The sequence below is a fragment of the Cinclus cinclus genome, chromosome 13 (assembly GCF_963662255.1).
Source record: "Cinclus cinclus chromosome 13, bCinCin1.1, whole genome shotgun sequence".
NCBI lineage: Eukaryota > Metazoa > Chordata > Aves > Passeriformes > Cinclidae > Cinclus > Cinclus cinclus.
The window spans coordinates 2,948,417-2,968,811 of record NC_085058.1 but is presented as its reverse complement, the minus strand read 5'-3'; the positions used below and the strand labels follow the sequence as shown (position 1 = coordinate 2,968,811).

General features: G+C 57.8%; 2 protein-coding genes across 2 annotated transcripts; both read right to left on the bottom strand.

The window, feature by feature from the left end:
• Nucleotides 1–1,475: 1,475 nt before the first annotated feature.
• Nucleotides 1,476–7,135, bottom strand: INSYN1 (inhibitory synaptic factor 1). Its single transcript, XM_062501610.1, has 2 exons — nucleotides 6,929–7,135; nucleotides 1,476–2,111 (listed from the first exon to the last, which is right to left on the bottom strand). Exons 1-2 carry the CDS (start codon nucleotides 7,133–7,135, stop codon nucleotides 1,476–1,478), a joined length of 843 nt encoding a protein of 280 aa, XP_062357594.1.
• A 5,732-nt stretch (nucleotides 7,136–12,867) lies between these two features.
• On the bottom strand, nucleotides 12,868–18,326 carry PML (PML nuclear body scaffold). The gene is made up of 6 exons (XM_062501566.1): nucleotides 18,286–18,326; nucleotides 17,270–17,822; nucleotides 16,342–16,919; nucleotides 14,509–14,546; nucleotides 13,898–14,219; nucleotides 12,868–13,232 (listed from the first exon to the last, which is right to left on the bottom strand). The coding sequence occupies exons 1-6, from the start codon at nucleotides 18,323–18,325 to the stop codon at nucleotides 13,144–13,146; spliced, it is 1,620 nt and encodes a 539-aa protein (XP_062357550.1). The 5' UTR covers nucleotide 18,326; the 3' UTR covers nucleotides 12,868–13,143.
• Nucleotides 18,327–20,395: the final 2,069 nt, after the last annotated feature.

Genomic DNA, 20,395 nt, shown 5'->3' with positions numbered 1-20,395 from the left:
AGGTGAAGTCACCCCGCATGCGTTTCTGGTGAGCGCGTCCGGGGTTTCTGCCTGCACGACGACGGGGTGTCCGTAGCAGTCGTGGAGAGAGGCTCTCTGGTCGGGCATCTTCGTTCTCTTTTCATGTCTTCCCGCATCTGCCACACCCTTACAGCCAAACCCTACATCCAATCCTTCACATCCAAACCCTACATCCAATCCTTTATATCCAATCCCTACAGCCAATCCCTACATCCAATCCCTACATCCAATCCTTTACATCCAATCCCTACATCCAATCCTTTACATCCAATCCCTACAGCCAGTCCTTTACATCCAATCCCTACATCCAAACCCTTACATCCAAACCCTACAGCCAAACCCATATGGATCCAGCACAGTTTTGGGGGAAAACTCCTTTTCCCAACTTGATTAAGGGTTGGATCGAATGGAATTCTGCACATCCCATGGTCCCAGCTCCTACATGACACCTGGAAAAGCTTGGGAATGCAGCTCCTCTGACCTGGATTAGGAAATCAGGAGCCGAGCCGGCGGTTTTGGCTCAGAAAAGCCTTGTAAAATCCTCATGCCAGGAATGCCCCAGGATGGAAATGTGTCCTTGCGGGACGAGGCGCCAGCAGGAAGGACACGGGAACATTGTCCAAGGAGCAGCTGCTGCTCTGACCTCTTTGGATACCTTGGAAAAACTGGGAAAAGAATGCCTAGGGGGATCTGGAGCCCTAGATTCCTCCCTTTTCCAGAGCCAGACCCAATTTCTTTCCCTGAAAAATCAGTATTTGGACGTGGAAAAGCAGGATTAGGGAGCTCAGGAAAAGCGGGATTTTCCAGCGTTCTCAGGTGGATGAATGTCTCAAGGTCAGGGATATTTCCAGCGGAAAATTTAAGATTTGAATGGGGAGGAATTCCCAAGGCTGGCTCCTCATTCCTGGGGGCTTTTGGTGATCCCCTCATTGTCCCTCTTGGAGCTGGGAGTGACAATCCAGTGACATCCCAGGGATATCCTTGAGCCATGCCAAAGTAATTCCAACTCCCCTCAGTCAAAAAAGTCCCATTCTGCTGATTTTTCCTAAATCAAACAGGGATAACACATCCCAGGGAAGGGAAATTACCCTCCCTGATCCTGCCACCCCCTCCAGCATTCCCACATCCCAATCCATGTGCCATTCCCACCCTCCGGAAGTGCTGGATGACCCTTCCTGGCACATCCATATCATGGTTGGGATTTCTCTGTGACAGATGATTTATTGAGCTCCTTCTACCCATTAAAAAAAAAAAAATTAAAATTCCCTGAGCCTGGAAAACTGTTGGTATATCGGGATGTTTGTTGCCACCTTCTCACTCAGCGTTTATGAGGAGTACGGATTTATTGAAATATATATTTATATTTATATTTATATTTATATATAGATCTTTTCCAGCCCCTTTTCCCAGGGATTTTCCCCTCCCCCAAACCCTTCCCAAACCCAGATCCGGGCTCAGTTTTTGTTGGGAATTCTCTGCCTGGCCGGGATGTACGGCAGCAACGTCTGCGTGCTCTTATCAGCCACGGTCTGGGTGCTGCTGTTCCTCGTGGCCCTGCGGATTGGGGTCGTGCCCGGATTCCTCAGGAGCTGTTCCCGAGGCCCCTTCCTGGCGGGATCATCGGGAATGTCGGTGCCAGCATCGGCATCGCCGTCGTCGTCGCAGCACAGGGCGTGGTAGAGCACCTTGTCGCTGAAGCGGACGCGCTCCCGCGTCCCCGCTGGCCGCTGCGCCGGGATTTTGGGAACGGTGGCACTCCCAAAACATTCTTCGCTGGAGGAATCCGGGGTCCCCCCGCCCCCGCGGGGGCCGTTGGCCACGGGGAGACCCCCGTTCATCAGCCGGGCCGGCAGCAGCCGCGGGGGTTCCGGACAATCACCGGGGTCCGAGGGCGTGGAGGCGTCCAGGAAGGAGCAGAATTCCCAGCTGTCCGAGAGGACGTCGGAGGCGGCGAAGTCCAGAGGGCCAAGCTCAAGGCTGGCACCGCCCCGGTCACTGCTGGACGTGCTGCTGGCTGTGGCTGGAGTCCAAGCGTCCGGCTCCAGGTCCAGCGCAAAGTCTGATGTCAGGCGGTCGATCTGGGACACGACCTGCAGAGATGGGGATGGACATGGGGATGGATGGATGGATGGATGGATGGATGGATGGATGGATGGATGATGGATGATGGATGGATGGATGATGGATGGATGATGGATGATGGATGATGGATGGATGGATGATGGATGGATGATGGATGGATGGATGATGGATGATGGATGGATGATGGATGGATGATGGATGGATGATGGATGATGGATGGATGGATGGATGGATGGATGATGGATGATGGATGATGGATGATGGATGATGGATGATGGATGGATGGATGGATGGATGGATGATGGATGGATGGATGATGGATGGATGATGGATGATGGATGGATGAGGGATGGATGGATGATGGATGATGGACCCAAATCCTCCCCATTGTTTTCCCACCCCAAAACTTCCAGGGAAAGTGGGATGCTTCCATCCCTCAAACTTTGGCTTTGAAGCTTGTTGGGAATAACCCCAGGGAAGCCTGGAAACCAGGAAACCTCCTTTCCCCCCTTTTTTTCCCAGATCACTTTCCCCTTTATTTTTTTCCTCTTTTTTTGGGAAAGAAAGGGCTACACTTGAGAAAGAGTAAAAAAGTGGGTTTTCTGACCTCTTCATTTTTGGGACAAAGAAAAATTGGGAAGATGTTTGGGAATCTTTGGGAATACCCCATTACCAAATGGTTCTGCTGGAATGGGATCCTCTCTGTTCCCACTGGGAATTTCAGCGCTGGAATAGCACCAGCATGCATCTGTCATCTTCGGTCCCCTCCCAGCCTTACTGAGGAGACTGGGTCAAGCAGGGACAGCAGAAAGTGCATCCCAATCCCAATCCCAATCCCAGCCCCATCCTGATCTTGACTCCATGCAGGGATTGGCGTCAGTCTTGTCTGTCCTCATCACAATCCCAGCCCTATCCCAGTCTGGTGCCAGTCCTGGGATTGGTGTCACTCGTGGCTGTCTCCATCCCAATCATGTCCCCATCCCAATCCCCATCCCAATCCCCATCCCAATCCCAGCCCCATCCCAGGACTGGTGTCAGTCATGGCTGTCCCCATCCCAATCATGTCCCCATCCCAATCATGTCCCCATCCCAATCCCAGCCCCATCCCGGGACTGGTGTCAGTCATGGCTGTCCCCATCCCAATCATGTCCCCATCCCAATCATGTCCCCATCCCAATCCCAGCCCCATCCCGGGACTGGTGTCAGTCATGGCTGTCCCCATCCCATTCATGTCCCCATCCCAATCATGTCCCCATCCCAATCCCAGCCCCATCCCAGGACTGGTGTCAGTCATGGCTGTCCCCATCCCAGGATTAGTGTCACTCTGGGATATTTTTAGGATCATTCCCTATTTTAAGCCGGGGGTTAAATCCCTCAGTGACACTTGGTTCCTGCTGGGGATTTACACGAAAAGGATTTGAGCTTTGCCCCTCCTCCCCTTTTTCTCCCTTGTTGAGGTTGGCAGAGCTTTTCCAATTTGGGGAGGGGAAAAATCCCCTCAATTTTCTGGGAATATCCCCAGGGATTTGTCCTGAATGTCCTCCCCTGTTTATGGGGGGAAAATTCCACCCCCCCCAACCCCAATTCCCTGGAAACATCTCCAGGACTCATCCCAAATCTCCCCTGCTTATAGGGGACAAATCTCCTGCAATTCCCAGGAAGAAAAATCCCCCCAGTTCCCTGGGAATATCCCCAGAGATTCATCCCAAACTTCATTGTGGGTCTATAGGGGAAAAATTCCCCACACTTCCCTGGGAGCATCCCCAGGACTCATCCCAAACCCACTTTCCTGCTTGTAGGTGACCAATTCCCAGGAATCTGAGAAGGATTCATCCCCCACAAACAGGGGAGGAGGTTTGGGATGAGGGAACTGGGGTGAATTGTCCCCTCCAAGCACATATGGATGTTTGGGATGAATCCCTGGTGTTATTCCCAGGGAACTGGGGTGATTGTTTTCCCCTCCAAGCAGCAGAGGAGGTTTGGGATGAGTCCCTGGTGCCAGCCAGGAGCTTCCCAATAAAATCCCAGGTGGAATGTTCCCGCTCAGCTCAGGCAGATGGGGGACATCTGGAGCCCCATCCTTGATTTTTTGGGATTTTGGGGATTTTGGCTGCAGACCGGGCCCAAGGTCTCTGCTGGGGTTGGGATTGATGACTCCAGATCCCGGATTTTGAGCTGGGATCGGAGGAGTGGGATCTGATGGGATCCAAGGGTGGGATCTGAGGGTTGAGATAAAGGGATCAAAGGGTTGGGATATCGGCATTCAAAGAGTTGGGATCTGATGGGATCCAAGGGGTGGGATCTGATGGGATCAAAGGGATGGGATCCAATGAGGTCCAAGGGGTGGGATCTGATGGGATCCAATGAGATCCAAGGGTTGGTATCTGATGGGATCAAAGGGATGGGATCTGATGGGATCAAATAAATGGGATCCAATGAGATCCAAGGGATGGGATCTGATGGGATCCAATGAGATCAAAGGGGTGGGATCTGATGGGATCTAAGGGATGGGATCCAATGAGATCCAAGGCACGGGATCTGATGGGATCCAATGAGATCCAAGGGATGGGATCTGATGGGATCCAAGGGATGGGATCCAATGAGATCCAAGGCATGGGATCTGATGGGATCCAATCAGATCCAAGAGAGGGGATCTGATGGGATCCAAGCGATGGGATCCAATGAGATCCAAGGCATAGGATCTGATGGGATCCAATGAGATCCAAGGGATGCCAAACACCTCGTCCTCTCAGAGATTTTGGGGTGTGTCCCATAATCCCTCGGCTGCCGGTCCCATCCCAAGCACCTCTGGCACTTTGGGATCCAAAGCTTGTCCATAGAATTCTGGACTGGTTTGGGTTGGAATTCTTAGCTCCCTTCCCATTCCCACAGACAGGGACCCTTCCCACTATCCCAGGTTGTTCCAAGCCCCAAAGTCCAGCCTGGCTTGGGACACTCCCAGGTATGGATTTTCCAGTGGATTTTCCAGGCTGGATCCAACCTGGATCTGTCCAGGACCTAAAATTCCCCAGCCCTATTCCCAAATCATCCTGAAGGCCTTTCTTGGCATCCGTCCTTGGAGAAAAAGACCCAAATTCCTAAAACCCAGGTCCCCAAATCCCCCAAACCTACTCCCAAAATCCCAAAAATCCAGGTCCCAAAACCCCCAAATCCCAACTCCCAAAATCCCCAAAACTCAGCTCCTAAATAATTCCCAACCCTGTCCCAAAGCTGTTGTTTTTGGGATAAAAATCCCTGGAGCTTCCCGAGCATTCCTGGTTAAATTCCTATTGATCTCAGCATTATTAAGGAATTTATTCTCTTTTTTTTTCCAGGGAAAAGGTTGTGAGGGAACCCCTTGGGTTGCTGTGATCCCATTGATCCCATTCCAGCAATTCCAGATGGGATGGGCCCTTCCCATGGGAACTTTTGGGGAGTGTTTGAACAGAGATTTGGAGATTTTTCCATCCAGTGATTTTAATCATAATTTTCCCTGGCACAGAACCCCCAGGAATAATTCTGGACACAATTGGATGGGAAGGAAGGAGGGATACCGGGAAAACAGGGATGTCACAAGTCCAGGAGACTTTGGTGTCCCTGAGGGGACCCCAACCCAAACCCATCCCATGAGTTCCCAAAACCCAAATTCTGTGTGATTTTGGGAAAAAATGGAGCTCTGGATTTTGGAATTCGGGGTTATCCTGGTGGGACTGGCAAGATTTAGGTCAGGAACCTGAATTTTGGGATGTTTTTGGATAAATTTTGGAAAAAAAAAGGGGAATTTTTGGATCAATAAAGAAGAGAATTCGGCCCAAAACAGGGGAAATTTGAGACAGGAAAAGGGGAAAATTGGGGTCAGTGAAAGGGAAAAACTGGGATCAGAAAGCAGAAAATTTGCCTCAAAAAAAGGGGGAAATTTGGATTGCTTATCTTCCTCCTTGTTTCGGGGGAAAATCCAGCTCAGTCAGGTCCTTTCTGTGGCTGGGGATGGAGGGACCAAGCTCCAAGGTCAATAATAGTTTTGCAAACCTGGCCAAATTTCCTCCTTTTTTTGGGGAAAATCCAACTTCCCCTCAGCCAGATCCCTCCTGGGGCTGGGGATGGAGGGAGCAAACCCTGTCTTGAGGTAGATTTTGGAAACCATTCCGAATTTCCCCCTTTTCTTTTCTTTTCTTTTTTTTTTTTTAAATCCAGCTCAGGGAGATCCCTCCTGGGGCTGGGAGTGCTGAGCTGGCACCATCCCAGCCCGGGAATTGGGAAAACTGGGACAGGCCCCTCCCTTTTGGGACCAGCAGCATCCCAAAAGTTTTCCTACCTTGAGATTTTGCAAATCAGTCCCAGATTTCCTCCTTCTTTTTGGGAAAATCCATCTTGTCCAGTTCCCCCCCCCCCCCCCCCCCCCAAGTGCTGCCACCTCACTGCCTCCGCTGCCCCATCCCGATCCGGGAATGGAGAAAATTGGGAAAGGACCCTCCCTTCTTGGGGCCAACATTATCCCAGGGGTTTTCCTACCTCAAGATTTTGCAAACCGAGGATTTTACAATTTCCTCTTGGCTTTTTGGCACCTCAGCCAGACCTCTCCTGAGATCCCTCTGCCACCCCATCCCAGCCCATGAATAGGGAAAACCGGGACAGGACCCTTCCAGCATTATCCCGGGGTTTTTCCCCCAAATGACGCCCGAATTTCCTCCTCTCTTTTAGAAATCCAGCTCAGGGACATCACCCCTCACCCCTCCGGTGCTGCCACATCCCGAGCCGGGAACGGGGAAAAAAACTGGTGCAGTTTTCCCTTTTGGGATCAGCTCTATGCCAGGATTTTTCCTACCTCGCGGAGCTCCTTGGCCACCTCCTTGAGCTCGCGCAGGATGCCCTCGAGCTGCCCGATCACCATCCTCATGCGCCCGCGGATGCGCTCCCTCTCGCCCTCGCCCTCGCTACGGCCGCTGCCGGTGCCGGTACCGGTGCCGGTGCTGCCGGTGCCGCTGCCGGGCCGCTCCGTGCGCTGCGCATCCCGGCGGCTCCGCGAGTCCATCGTTCCCTACGCGCCCGGGGTGGCCGGGCCGGTGTCCATCCCTCTGCTCCCCGCCCGGCCCGGCCCGGGCAGCTCTCACCATCTTAACGCCGCCGCGGCTTCCCGGGGGGATCGGGGCGCACCATGCGGGGGGACTCGGGTGGTGGCCCTGGGGTGACACCGCCAGCAGCAGCAGCAGCAGCAGCAGCAGGAGGAGGAGGAGGAGGAGGAGGAGGAGGAGGAGAGGCTGGGATTTGCCGGGAGGAGGAATTCCAGCGGGAAGGGGACGCGCGGCTCGGTGTCCCCAAGGAGGGGTGGCAGGTCCGGCGTTGGCTGCGGGTGGTCAGTGGGGGTATCCCCTCCTGCGGGGACAGAGGGACAAGGGCAGGGAAATGGGAAAGGACCGGGAAAATCCTTGGGAAGGGCTCTGGCCGCTCCCCGCATGTCGCGGTGTCCGCCCCAAATTGGGGGGGGGGGGGGGGGCAGGGGGCAGGATGGGGTCTAGGGATGTCCCTGTCACCCCCCGGTGGCCTCTGTCACCCCCCGGTGGCCTCCCTCCGTGCCCCCCGTCTGAGCCTGGGCGCGATGGGGCCTCCCGGGGATGGACACCCAGAGGGACAGGGGGACACACTCAGGGACAGAGGGACAGCCAGGGGGACAGAGGGGCACAGACAGCGACACCCCGGGGGACACGGGCACAGCTCTGCACTCACCGACCGCTCCCGGGCTCCGCTCCGAGCTCTTCCCTGTCCTGTTTTCCCGCGGCTCCTTCCCTCGCTTCCTCTCCCTCCTCGTCCTCTTCCTCCTCCTCCTCCTCGCCGCCGGCTCCCGCCTCCCTCAGGGCTTTTCCGCGGGGGCCGGGGCCGCTCTGCTCCGCTCGCTGTCGCAGGGAGGGGACGACACGTTACCGACGGTGACAGCCCGGCGGAGGGGTGGCAGCGGCCCCGGAGCCCTTCCCGCCGTCATCCCCCTCCCGGAGCCTCCGGATCCCGGCCCCGCCCCGGCCGCGGCGGGGGGAGAACGCGCCGTGGCCCCGAGTGCCCCCCCGGGAACCGGGAACGGCGCGGGGGGAGCGGGGCGGGGCGGGGGCGCCGGTTCGGGGGTGCGCACGTGAAGGGGGGGCTCGGTAGTGCCGCGCTTCCCTCGGCGGTACCGCCATCCCTTGGCCCTGGTACCGACATCATCCATCCCCGGTACCGCCATCCCCGGTACCGGCATCCTGCACTCCCGGTACCGCCATCTCCCATCCCCGGTACCGGCATCCTGCACTCCCGGTACCGCCATCTCCCATCCCCGGTACCGGCGTCTCTCAGCTCCAGTACCGGTATCTCTCAGCCCCGGTACCGGCATTCTTCATCCCCGGTACCGCCATTCCCGATATCTGCATCCCCCATTCCCGGTGTCGGCATCTCCCAGCTCCGGTCCCCGCGCCCTCTGGGGCTCCGGGGATGGATGGTGTCGGTATCCGCAGCTTCCAGCCCCGCTCTCCGAATCTTCCGTTCCCGGTTCCCGAATTCTCCATCCCCGGTTCCCGAGTCCTCCATCCCTGCTCCCGCATTCCCCATTCCCGAATCCTCCAACCCCTATTTCTGAATCCTCCAGCCCCGCCGCTCTCCATCCCCTCGCTCCGCATCCTCCATCCTCGGTTCCCGCATCCTCCATCCCTGCTCCCGCACTCCCCATTCCTGAATCCTCTAATCCCTATTCCTGAATCCTCCAGCCCCGCCGCTCTCTATCGTCTCTTCCCGCATCCTCCATCCCGCTCCCCGCATCCCTCTCCGTCTGTCCTCGCTGCTCTCACCCTCCATCCCCAGAGCCTTCATTTCCCATCCCCGCATCCTCCAGCTCCGAATTCTTCCTCGGAGCCTCCATTCCCGATTCCCGCTCCCTGCCATCCTCCAATCCCGGTTCCTCCATCCCCTATTCCTGAATTCCCCCAGCCCCGGAGCCTCCATTCCGGATTCCCGCTCCCTGCATCCTCCATCCCCGGTGCCCGCACCTTCCGTACCCTGATCCCGAATCCCCCATCCCCTATTCCCTCATCCCCTCTCCCCGTGTGCCCTCCCCGGGACGCACCGGCGGCGCTGCGGGCTCGGCAGGGCCGGGCTGTCCCCGCGCTCCGGGCGGGCGGAGCCTCTCCCGGCGCCCCCATTCCCGATCCCGCACCCCGGGACGCACGGGACCCTCCCCCGGTGCCCCAATCCCCGGGCCCCCCGGGCCCCTTTCCCCGCCCCGTGTCCCCCCGGACGCACCGGCGGCGCTGCGGGCTCAGGGCCGGGCTCTCCCCGGGCTCCGGGCGGGCGGAGCGGGCCCCGGGCAGGGCCATGAGCGGCGGAGGGCCCGGCCCGGCCCCGCTCCGGCCGCAGCCTCCCCGCGCTGCCGCCCGGCCCCGCGCCGGCGCTGCTGTGTCACCGGAGGGGCCGGGCCTGCGCCGGGGAACGGGAATTAAAGGCACCGGGAGCGGGAATGGAGCTGGGATGGAGCAGGCAATGGAGAGGGGATGGGGAGGGGATGGAGAGAGGATGGAGAAGGGATGGGGAGGGGATGGAGAGGGGATGGAGAGGGGATGGAGAAGGGATGGAGAGGGGATGGAGAAGGGATGGAGAGGGGATGGAGAGGGGATGGAGAAGGGATGGAGCAGAAATTGGATCTCAGGAAACTGAGGCACTGCCAGGAGCATTCCCTTAGGATGAGTCTCGTTTTCCTGCTCTTTCCCCCTCCTCCAAAGATGCTCCGCTTTTCTCCAGGGAGATGGGAGGATAATTTTTGTGGGATATAGGAAAAATCCAACTGGAAAGGGTGAGAGCCATCACAGTAAAGGGGAACATCCATAGATGGATGGATGGATGATGGATGATGGATGATGGATGGATGGATGGATGGATGGATGGATGATAGATGATGGATGGATGATGGATGGATGGATGGATGGATGATGGATGGATGGATGGACGATGGATGAAGGATGGATGATGGATGGATGATGGATGGATGGATGGATGGATGATGGATGGATGGATGGATGGATGATGGATGGATGATGGATGGATGGATGAAGGATGGATGATGGATGGATGAAGGATGGATGGATGGATGGATGGATGGATGGATGGATGAATGGATGGATGGATGATGGATGGATGGATGATGGATGGATGGATGGATGGATGGATGGATGATGGATGGTGGATGGATGGATGGATGGATGGATGGATGATGGATGGATGGATGGATGGATGATGGATGGATGATGGATGGATGATGGATGGATGATGGATGGATGGATGGATGGATGGATGATGGATGGATGGATGGATGGATGGATGATGGATGGATGGATGGATGGATGGATGGATGGATGGATGATAGATGATGGATGGATGATGGATGGATGGATGGATGGATGGATGATGGATGGATGGATGGATGGATGGATGGATGGATGGATGATGAATGGGTGGATGGATGGATGGATGGATGGATGGATGGATGATGGATGGATGATGGATGGATGGATGGATGGATGGATGGATGGATGGATGATGGATGATGGATGGATGATGGATGGATGGATCCATGGATCCACGGAGGGCACAGAGCCATATTCCTTACAAGACTGGATTTATCCTGTTATTTTCCCATTCCATTTTCCGCCTCTCCCCCTCCCATTCCTTTTCTCAGTTTTCGTTTTGGAATTGATTGATGGGATGGGAATTATTGATCACATCCCATTGGGATCATCAGTATCATTCCAGCAGAGCTCTTCACGGCCCTAAAAACACCCAGAGTGGTTCCCGCTCCCCCTGGAGAACAGGCTTTTCTTGGCACGGATGGGAAATTTGGGACAGTGGGATTTGTGGGAATTTTCAGACCCCTTTTCCCAGGATTTGGGGTTTTTGGGAGCTGCTATGCCACCTCGAAGTACCACCCCCGTTTTTTGGGATGGATGAGCTTTGGGATACGGAACGGCTGATCCTGATCCCACAGCCAAGCGAGTCTGGGAATAACACCCTGGATCCTTTGGGATCTCTGCTGTTCTGGGAATAATATCCTGGATCCTTTGGGGTCGTTCCCTCTCCCACCCTTCTCTCTCCTTTCCGTCCCCTCTCCCTCTCCCCTTGTCCCTCCCTTTTCCCTCCTTTCTCTCTCCCTCTCCCTTCTCTCCCCTCTCCCCCTGCACCAGGCACGGCAGAGCCACCACCCGGGGATCACCAAGGGACCTTTGGGGACACACGGGGGGTCCGGGTGGGCATGTGACAAATGTCAGTGTGACGGTGTCAGTGTGACAAATGTCAGTGTGACCAACGCCAGTGTAACAGGGTCAGGGTGACAACGTCAGTGTGACAATATCAGTGTGACAGTGCCAGTGTGACAATGTCAGTGTGACCAATGTCAGTGTGACCAACGCCAGTGTAACAGTGCCAGTGTGACAATGTCAGTGTGACAATATCAGTGTGACAGTGCCAGTGTGACAAATGTCAGTGTGACAAATACCAGTGTGACAATGTCAGTGTGACCAATGTCAGTGTGACCAACGCCAGTGTAACAGGGTCAGTGTGACAGTGCCAGTGTGACAATGTCAGTGTGACCAATGTCAGTGTGACAGGGTCAGGGTCCCCAGTGTCACAGGTTTGGTGTCACCGGGTCAATGTCACACGTGTCAGGGTCCCACGTGTCAGTGTCACAGTGCTATGTCCCCAGCGTCACCGCGAGCCGCTGTGCGAAGGGGACACCTGGTGGTGGCACTGCCTTGTCACAGCCAGCCCCGCTCGGTGACACCGCCCGCGCCCCGCGACTGTCACCGGAGTCACCTCCATGGGACATCCAGTGACACCACCTCCTGGGATATCCCGGGAAAAGGCGTTGGGATCAGGATTTTGGGGTCCCTCTGTGTCCCCTCATTTCCCGGAAAAAGTCACTTTTGGGGACACCCTTGAGGCCAAGGAATTCTGGAATTCCTGGCTCCAACCAGGAATTCCAAGGGCTGGGATGGGGACAAGGCCAAGTGCCATCCCTAGGTCAGTGTCCCCACATCCCCAAAATCCTGGAGAAGGGATCCCAATCTTGGCTGGCTGCTCAGGGCTGGATGGGAACAGCCTTGGGAGTGAGGAACGAAAATTTAATCCACGGAAAACATTCTTGGAGCTGGGGGTGTCCCCTCAAAAAATGGGATGTGGGGAAAAAAGCAGAACCCTGAATCTGGCTGGGATTGAGGCAGGAATACTCAAATCCCAGGAATTAAATCCATGGAAAATATTGCTGGGGCTGTCCCAAAAATGGGATCCAGGATAAAAGCAGAGCCCCGAATTCATTCCTCGTTTTCCCTCAGGACAACCCCATGCTCTTTTCCTGGGAGTAAGCTCCTCCACTCATGGAATATGGGAATTTTATCTCTGGGATCTCTCCTTGCCCTCAGGGATTTCTCCCATCCCTAACACCCAGGAGCAGGGAGCAGGGACAGGTTTTACCCCATAATTCCCAGTTTTCCCTCTGTTTGGGATGGATTGGGAAAAGCAGAGTGGGAAGAATTGATGGAGGGAGAGGTGGCAGGGCTGAAATTTTATCCCAGAACAGCTTTATTGGGGAGAGACATAAAAAGCCCCGCGAGTTTAGTGCCGCGTTACATTGGAAAAACAAGCTTAATTATAATCCCAATCCCAATCCCTGTCCTAAGGAATTCCCTCCTCCGAGTGCTGATGGGGGATCCCAGAGGGGATCCCATCCTTGGGATCATCTCCTCACAATTTGAGGGAGCTTAGGAATGGGATCTGCTGGCACAGATCCCAAATCCCATATCCAGTTTTATTTTGGGATCAACCTGATTGGGATTTAAGGGGAGAACATAATTCCCAAAGGAACCTCGAAGCCTTGAAGGGGAAATCTCAGCAGATCCAGCAGGATTCAGGGCCACTCCGGAAGACCGGAAGCTCAGTCCAAGAATAGATCTGGGATTGGCCAAAAAGACAAAACTCCAAGTGGAAATCTTGGAAGGGGGATTCTGGGATGAGACTGGATGATTCCCTGGGGCATCAGCATGGAGGTGGCTCCGGCGTCACCGTCACCACCACGGTGTCCTCGTCGCTGTCGTCCGAGCTGCAGATGATGATGCTGCTGCTCTCTGCAAGGGAAATCCCAAAATTCCACATCCCACGGGATCAACGATCCCGAGTTTCACACCAGGAATGAACGGGAGCTTGGGGTAACCCCAGGAATGGTGGTGACCCCAAGGATCCTGAATTCCATGGATCCCTCACCCCATGGATTTGTCATCCCATGAATCCCTCACCCCACGGATCCTGAATTCCATGCATCCGTCACCCCATGGATTCCTCACTCCATGGATTCCTCACCCCATGGATCCTTCATCCCATTGATCTTTCATCCCATGGGTCCTTCATCCCATGGGTCCCTCACCCCATGGGTCCCTCACCCCATGGGTCCCTCACCCCATGGATGCTTCATCCCATGGATCCTGAATTCCATGCATCCATCACCCCATGGATCCTTCACCCCAAGGATTCCTCATCCCATGGATCCTTCATCCCACAGATCCTGAAGTCCATGGATCCCTCACCCCATGGATCCTTCATCCCACAGATCCTTCAGTCTATGCATCCCTCATCCCATGGATCCCTCACCCCATGGATCCTTCACCTCATGGATCTGGAGCATCCACATCCTTGGCCACGATTCCCATTGAATGGGGGTGCAGAAAGGCTGGGAAAGATCCCACGGGATGGGAAAAAATAGGATAAGAAGCACAGTGACATTCCCGGTCCCCACCTGCGTCACCAGTGCGGACGCAGTTGTGCCGCGACGTGGAGGGGCCGGGCTCTGTCTGGAATTCCCAGTGGGATTTGGGATGGCTGGGGCCTGGCTCCTGGTCACATTCCAGCTTCAGGATTTTGGGAGACATCTGGCTGCCCCTCTCCATGCAGGGAAGAGGCCGCTTGTTCCAGGAGTGTGGAAGAGGCTGGAAAAGTAGGATTGGGATTGGGGAGGGAACGCCTGGATCCCACCTGGGTGTGATGGGCCTCACCTGGTCCATGTGGATCTCCTCAAGGCTGGAGACGCTCTGGATTTTGGGATGGATTGGATCCTCCTCCTGTGGGAAGAGCATGGACTTAGGCTGGACTTGGATCCCAGCAGGGGGTTGGGAACACCCTCGGAAATGGGGAAACTGAGGCACAGGGGATTTGGGAAGGGTCTGGGTGCTGCTCTCTCCGTCATGGAATTCCCAGTGAAAAACAAGGGGATGGAGAAGTGGGATGAGGTAGGACCGTGCCTGGTGCAATGTGGGTATTCGTGGGTGAGGAAAAACTGGGAATACTGGGATGGGGAGGGAAAGGAGAGGGCTGGGTTTGGGATGGGGCCAGAGCACCCCGATGTCTCACCAGGTTGTCCTCCAGGGCCACCTCGACCTCAGGGACATCTGTGCCAGAGATGGAGAAAACCAGGATGAGATCCTGAGCTGAAGCCTCCGGAGCTGGGAAAATCCCACCCGGCAGCTCCAGTCCCCTTCCCTCCAGACTGGGATGGCCCAGGGGGTTTGGGAAGCTGGGAATGAGCATTTCCAGAGCCTGTAGGATTGGGGGTACACCCTAAAGGGGCTCCACAAAAACTATGGAGCACATCCCAGCTCTGGGGGGATAAGGAGCCAGAGGAGAGAAACAGGGGAGAGGAGGAGAAATAGAAGAAAAAGGAGAAAAAGAAGAAGAAAGGAAAAATAAGAGGGAGGAGGAGGAAGAGAAGAAGGTGAAGAAGAAAAAGAAGGAGGAGGAGGACAGTGCAAGTTCTGGCTGCCCCACCATCCAAAGTGTCCAAGTCCAGCTGGGACATTTCTCAGCCTTTGCAGCCGGCTGAGCCCTGAGCTCCCATCCCATCCCATCCCATCCCATCCCATCCCATCCCATCCCATCCCATCCCATCCCATCCCATCCCATCGCATCATCCCATCCCATCATCCCATCCCATTATCCTATCCCATTATCCCATCCCATCCCATCCCATCATCCCATCCCATCATCCCATCCCATCCCATTATCCCATCCCATCCCATTATCCCATCCCATCCCATCCCATCCCATCCCATCCCATCCCATCCCATCGCATCATCCCATCCCATCATCCCATCCCATTATCCTATCCCATTATCCCATCCCATCCCATCCCATCATCCCATCCCATCATCCCATCCCATCCCATTATCCCATCCCATCCCATTATCCCATCCCATCCCATCCCATCCCATCCCATCCCATCCCATCCCATCATCCCATCCCATCATCTCATCCCATCATCCCATCCCATCCCATTATCCCATCCCATCCCATCCCATTATCCCATCCCATCCCATTATCCCATCCCATCCCATCCCATCCCATCCCATCCCATCCCATCCCATTATCCCATCCCATTATCCCATCCCATCCCATCCCATCCCATCCCATCGCATCATCCCATCCCATCATCCCATCCCATTATCCTATCCCATTATCCCATCCCATCCCATCCCATCCCATCCCATCCCATCATCCCATCCCATCATCTCATCCCATCATCCCATCCCATCCCATTATCCCATCCCATCCCATCCCATCCCATCCCATCCCATCCCATCCCATCCCATCCCATCCCATTATCCCATCCCATCCCATCCCATCGCATCATCCCATCCCATCATCCCATCCCATTATCCTATCCCATTATCCCATCCCATCCCATCCCATCCCATCCCATCCCATCCCATCCCATCATCCCATCCCATCATCCCATCCCATCCCATTATCCCATCCCATCCCATTATCCCATCCCATCCCATCCCATCCCATCCCATCCCATCCCATCCCATCCCATCCCATCCCATTATCCCATCCCATTATCCCATCCCATCACATTATCCCATCCCATCCCATCCCATTATCCCATCCCATCCCATTATCCCATCCCATCCCATCCCATCCCATCCCATCCCATTATCCCATCCCATTATCCCATCCCATCACATTGTCCCATCCCATCCCATCCCATTATCCCATCCCATCCCATTATCCCATCCCATCCCATCCCATCCCATCCCATCCCATCCCATCCCATCCCATCCCATCCCATTATCCCATCCCATCATCCCATCCCATTATCCCATCCCATCCCATCCCATCCCATCCCATCCCATCCCATCCCATCCCATCCCATCCCATTATCCCATCCCTCTGCCTGTCCCTCACCAGGGCGCCCCGTGACCCGCTCCACCAGCGCCCGCAGCCGCGCCCGGCACTCGGCGAAGTCCGGGGGTTCGCGCAGCTCCGGGGGCTGGGGCGGCCGCAGCCGCTGCAGCTGCAGCAGCGCGCCCTTGACGAAGGGCTGCATGTCCATCAGCTCCTGCTCGCCGCCGTAGCGCCCCAGCCTCTCCACCAGCCTCTCGGCCGCCTCCAGCCGCAGCAGGGCCCCCTCGGCGCCGCTCAGCTCCTCCGCCAGCCCGCTCCGGCCGCGCTCCGGCCGCGCCTCCAGCAGCGCCCGCAGCTCCTCCGCCTCCTTCCGCACCAGCTGCTCCAGGCGCTCGGCGCTGGCACGGACGCGCTCCCGCAGCCGCTCCCGCTGTTCCTCTCGCCGGGAGGCCTCGCTCCGCAGCCGCGCCAGAGCCGCCTCGAAGCCGCCGCGGAGCCGTCGCAGGTCCCGGCGGAGGGAGCGCAGCTCGTCCTGGCGCCGGCGGCTCTCGGTGCGGAGGTCGCGGAAAGGAGCGTGGCGGGTGTCCAGCAGCGCGCACGGACAGCACAGAGCCCGCTCGCAGCGAGGGCAGTAGATGCTGCCAGGGAGGGGACACACGGGGGGCATCAGAGCCACGCGGGTCTGGTTCACCCGGGAGCTGCTCCGGGAGGACCGGGATTGGCTCCCAGGATGGGTGGAGTGGACGGGCAGATTTGGGAGCAGGGTGAGATCTGGGGACGGGACGAGATCTGGGGATGGGGGGGATTTGTGAGCGGGCTGAGACTTGGGGACAGGACAAGACTTGGGCTCATCCCTCTCCTGCCCATTCCAGGCTGGAGAATCATCCGCAAATCCCCTGCAGCAGGGTGGGATTTGGGGGACAGGACGGGGCCACGACGATGTCTGGGGAGAGGAGGAGGGTGGAGGGCCACGCTCCGGCGCCCTCACCTGCACACGCGGCTCTCCTCGGGGTGGCTGGCGCTGGAGCAGAAGAGGCTGCAGGAGGTTTTGGTGTCCTCCAGGAACTGCCGCGCCGAGCCCGCCCGCAGCTCCTCCACCTTCCTGACCCTGTGCGCCTTCTTCTTGTGCCACCACTGGTGCTCCTCGAAGCACCTGGCACAGAAGAACTCCTCGCAGTCCGAGCACCACACCAGCGCCGCCTCGCCCTTGCAGCGGCTGCAGCCGGGCCCTCCGGAGCTCCGGATCTGCCTCCAGACCTGCAGGCGGCTCCGCAGGTTGGAGAAGAGCAGGTTGTCCATGATGGGCGCACCCGCGGCCGCCTGGCACAGCGGGCACTGCTTGGTGTCGCTCAGGCAGCCGGGGCACAGCGTGTGCAGGCAGCTCAGCAGCCGCGGCTGCGCCGAGTCCTGCCCGCAGCCCTCGCACCGCAGGAACTGGAAATCTTCATCCTCATCTTCCTCCTCCACCTCCGGCGGGGGGGTGCTCGCGGCGGGGAGCGGCTCCGCGGGGGCCTCGGTTCCGTCTCCGGTTCCGTCTCCATCTGCGGAGATGGGGAGGGGAATTCTCCCGTGGGGTGGAAGTTGTGGCTCGGGCCCATAAATCCCGCTCAGGGTTCTGCTCTCCCCACCGTGGGATCCTGGCAGGCTCCTCCCCATCTTCCCCGAGCTCGCCTTCCTGGAATTCCGGAGTTCCCAACCTCCGGCGAGGAGGTGGAAACGAAAGCAAAACGATTTTGGTGCCGCCACCGCCCAGAGGGAAAAGCGGGGATACCCTGGCACCGACCCCAAAACCTTCCCGGTACCGACCGCAAAACCTCCCTGGCACCGACCCCAAAACCTTCCCGGTACCGACCGCAAAACCTCCCTGGCACCGACCCCAAAACCTTCCCGGTACCGACCGCAAAACTTTCCCAGCACCAGACCTGTCCCCAGAGGTGTCCCCAAAGGTGTCCCCAAAGGTGTCCCCCTCGCCAGCCCTCACCCCCTAGGCCTCTCCCCCAGTACCTGGCGGGGGCGGCGGGGGCGCGGCGGGGCTCTCGGGCATGCGGGCGGCGGGTCCCGGGAGGCCTGGAATGGGAGAGAAGCGGGAGGAGGAGCTGGGGAGAGGGGCGGGGATGGAGGGGGAGGGAGGGAGAGGGGGGGAGGGAGAGGGAGGGAGGGAGGGAGGGAGGGAAGGAGGGAGGGAGGGAGCGAGACCGGGAGCTGGGGGAGGGGCCGGGGGAATCCGGGGATGCGGGACCGGGATGGGGATGCAGGAATGGGGGAATCCTGGGATCGGGATGGGGATGGTGGGAGCGGGATGGGGATGCTGGGACCGGGATGGGGATGCAGGAATGGGGGAATCCTGGGATCGGGATGGGGATGCAGGAATGGGGGAATCCTGGGATCGGGATGGGGATGGTGGGAGCGGGATGGGGATGCTGGGACCGGGATGGGGATGCAGGAATGGGGGAATCCTGGGATCGGGATGGGGATGCAGGAATGGGGGAATCCTGGGATCGGGATGGGGATGGTGGGAGCGGGATGGGGATGCTGGGACCGGGATGGGGATGCAGGAATGGGGGAATCCTGGGATCGGGATGGGGATGCAGGAATGGGGGAATCCTGGGATCGGGATGGGGATGGTGGGAGCGGGATGGGGATGCAGGAATGGGGGAATCCTGGGATCGGGATGGGGATGCAGGAATGGGGGAATCCTGGGATCGGGATGGGGATGGTGGGAGCGGGATGGGGATGCTGGGACCGGGATGGGGATGCAGGAATGGGGGAATCCTGGGACCGGGATGGGAATGCTGGGACCGGGATCGGAATGGTGGGAGCGGGATGGGAATGGTGGGACCGGGATGAGAATGGTGGGACCGGGATGGGGATGCAGGAATGGGGGAATCCTGGGATCGGGATGGGGATGGTGGGACCGGGATGGGGATGTCAGGACCGGGATGGGGATGCAGGAATGGGGGAATCCTGGGACCGGGATGGGGATGCTGGGACCGGGAAGGGCTGCCGGTACCGTGGGGCCGAGTCCCCAAAGATCCTGGGACGCGAGACCGGTCCGGGCTGTCCCCATTGTCCCCGCGCGTGGGGTCGCGCCAGCCCCGCCCCATCCCGGGGGGAAATTCCCGGCCCCATTCCCACCCCAATCGCGGCCCCATTCCCACCCCAATCCCGGCCCCATTCCCGCACCAGGAATCCCCCTCCCTCTCTCCACAAGGAAGCCGCGGCGGCGCGGGAATTTTTGCGACAAAACCCCTTTTCCCACCCCCCTTTTAGGGCTGGGGTCCCCCGGATCCCAAATCCTCGCATTCCCGGGTTTTTCCCGCGAATGGGATCCGCTCACCGGGCCGGGATTCGGGATCGGATCCGCTCCTGCACCGTCACATGACAAAGCCACCAGGAAGCGCCGCCGCTCCTCCTTCCTGTCCCCATCCTCGCCCTGGTGACGACGCCACCTCAGCGAGTGTCGCGGGTGTCGCCAGAGCGGGGCCGGGACCGCGGGAAGACCGCGGAGCTCCGGTCCCGCCGGGAATTGTCCACACTCGGGTTTGTCACCTGAGGTGGCAGCGGGGGGATGTCCACGCTCCGCCGGTGTCCCCTGGGGGTGGCAGTGGCAGTGACAGAGGCAGGGAGAGTGGCAGTGGCAGTGACACAGTGACAGTGACACGGTGACAGGGACACAATGACAGGGACACAGTGACACAGGGACACAGGGACACAGGGACACAGTGACACAGGGACACAGGGACAGTGACACAGGGACAGTGACACAGGGACAGTGACAGTGACACAGGGACAGTGGCACAGTAACACAGTGGCACAGTGACAGTGACACAGACACAGTGACACAGACACAGTGACACAGGGACACACTGACAATGACAGTGACACAGTGACAGTGGCACAGTGACACAGTGGCACAGTGACAGTGACACAGGGACACAGTGGCACAGTGACAGTGACACAGGGACAGTGGCACTGACAGTGACAGTGACACAGTGACAATGACAGTGACACAGGGACACTGACACAGTGATACAGTGACAATGACAGTGACACAGTGACAGTGGCACAGTGACACAGTGGCACAGTGACAGTGACACAGTGACAGTGACACAGT

Bases quoted from the DNA above. Each gene is read 5' to 3' on its own strand.
- INSYN1 (XM_062501610.1), bottom strand. From the start codon at position 7,135: ATGGACTCGCGGAGCCGCCGGGATGCGCAGCGCACGGAGCGGCCCGGC. The intron at 2,112-6,928 runs GTAGGAAAAATC...CCATCTCTGCAG, and splicing joins TGGCCAAGGAGCTCCGCGAG to GTCGTGTCCCAGATCGACCG.
- PML (XM_062501566.1), bottom strand. From the start codon at position 18,325: ATGCCCGAGAGCCCCGCCGCGCCCCCGCCGCCCCCGCCAG. The intron at 14,547-16,341 runs GTGAGGGACAGG...TCTCTGGCACAG, and splicing joins GCGGGTCACGGGGCGCCCTG to ATGTCCCTGAGGTCGAGGTG. The intron at 13,233-13,897 runs GTGGGGACCGGG...TTTCCCTTGCAG, and splicing joins CGTCCGCACTGGTGACGCAG to AGAGCAGCAGCATCATCATC.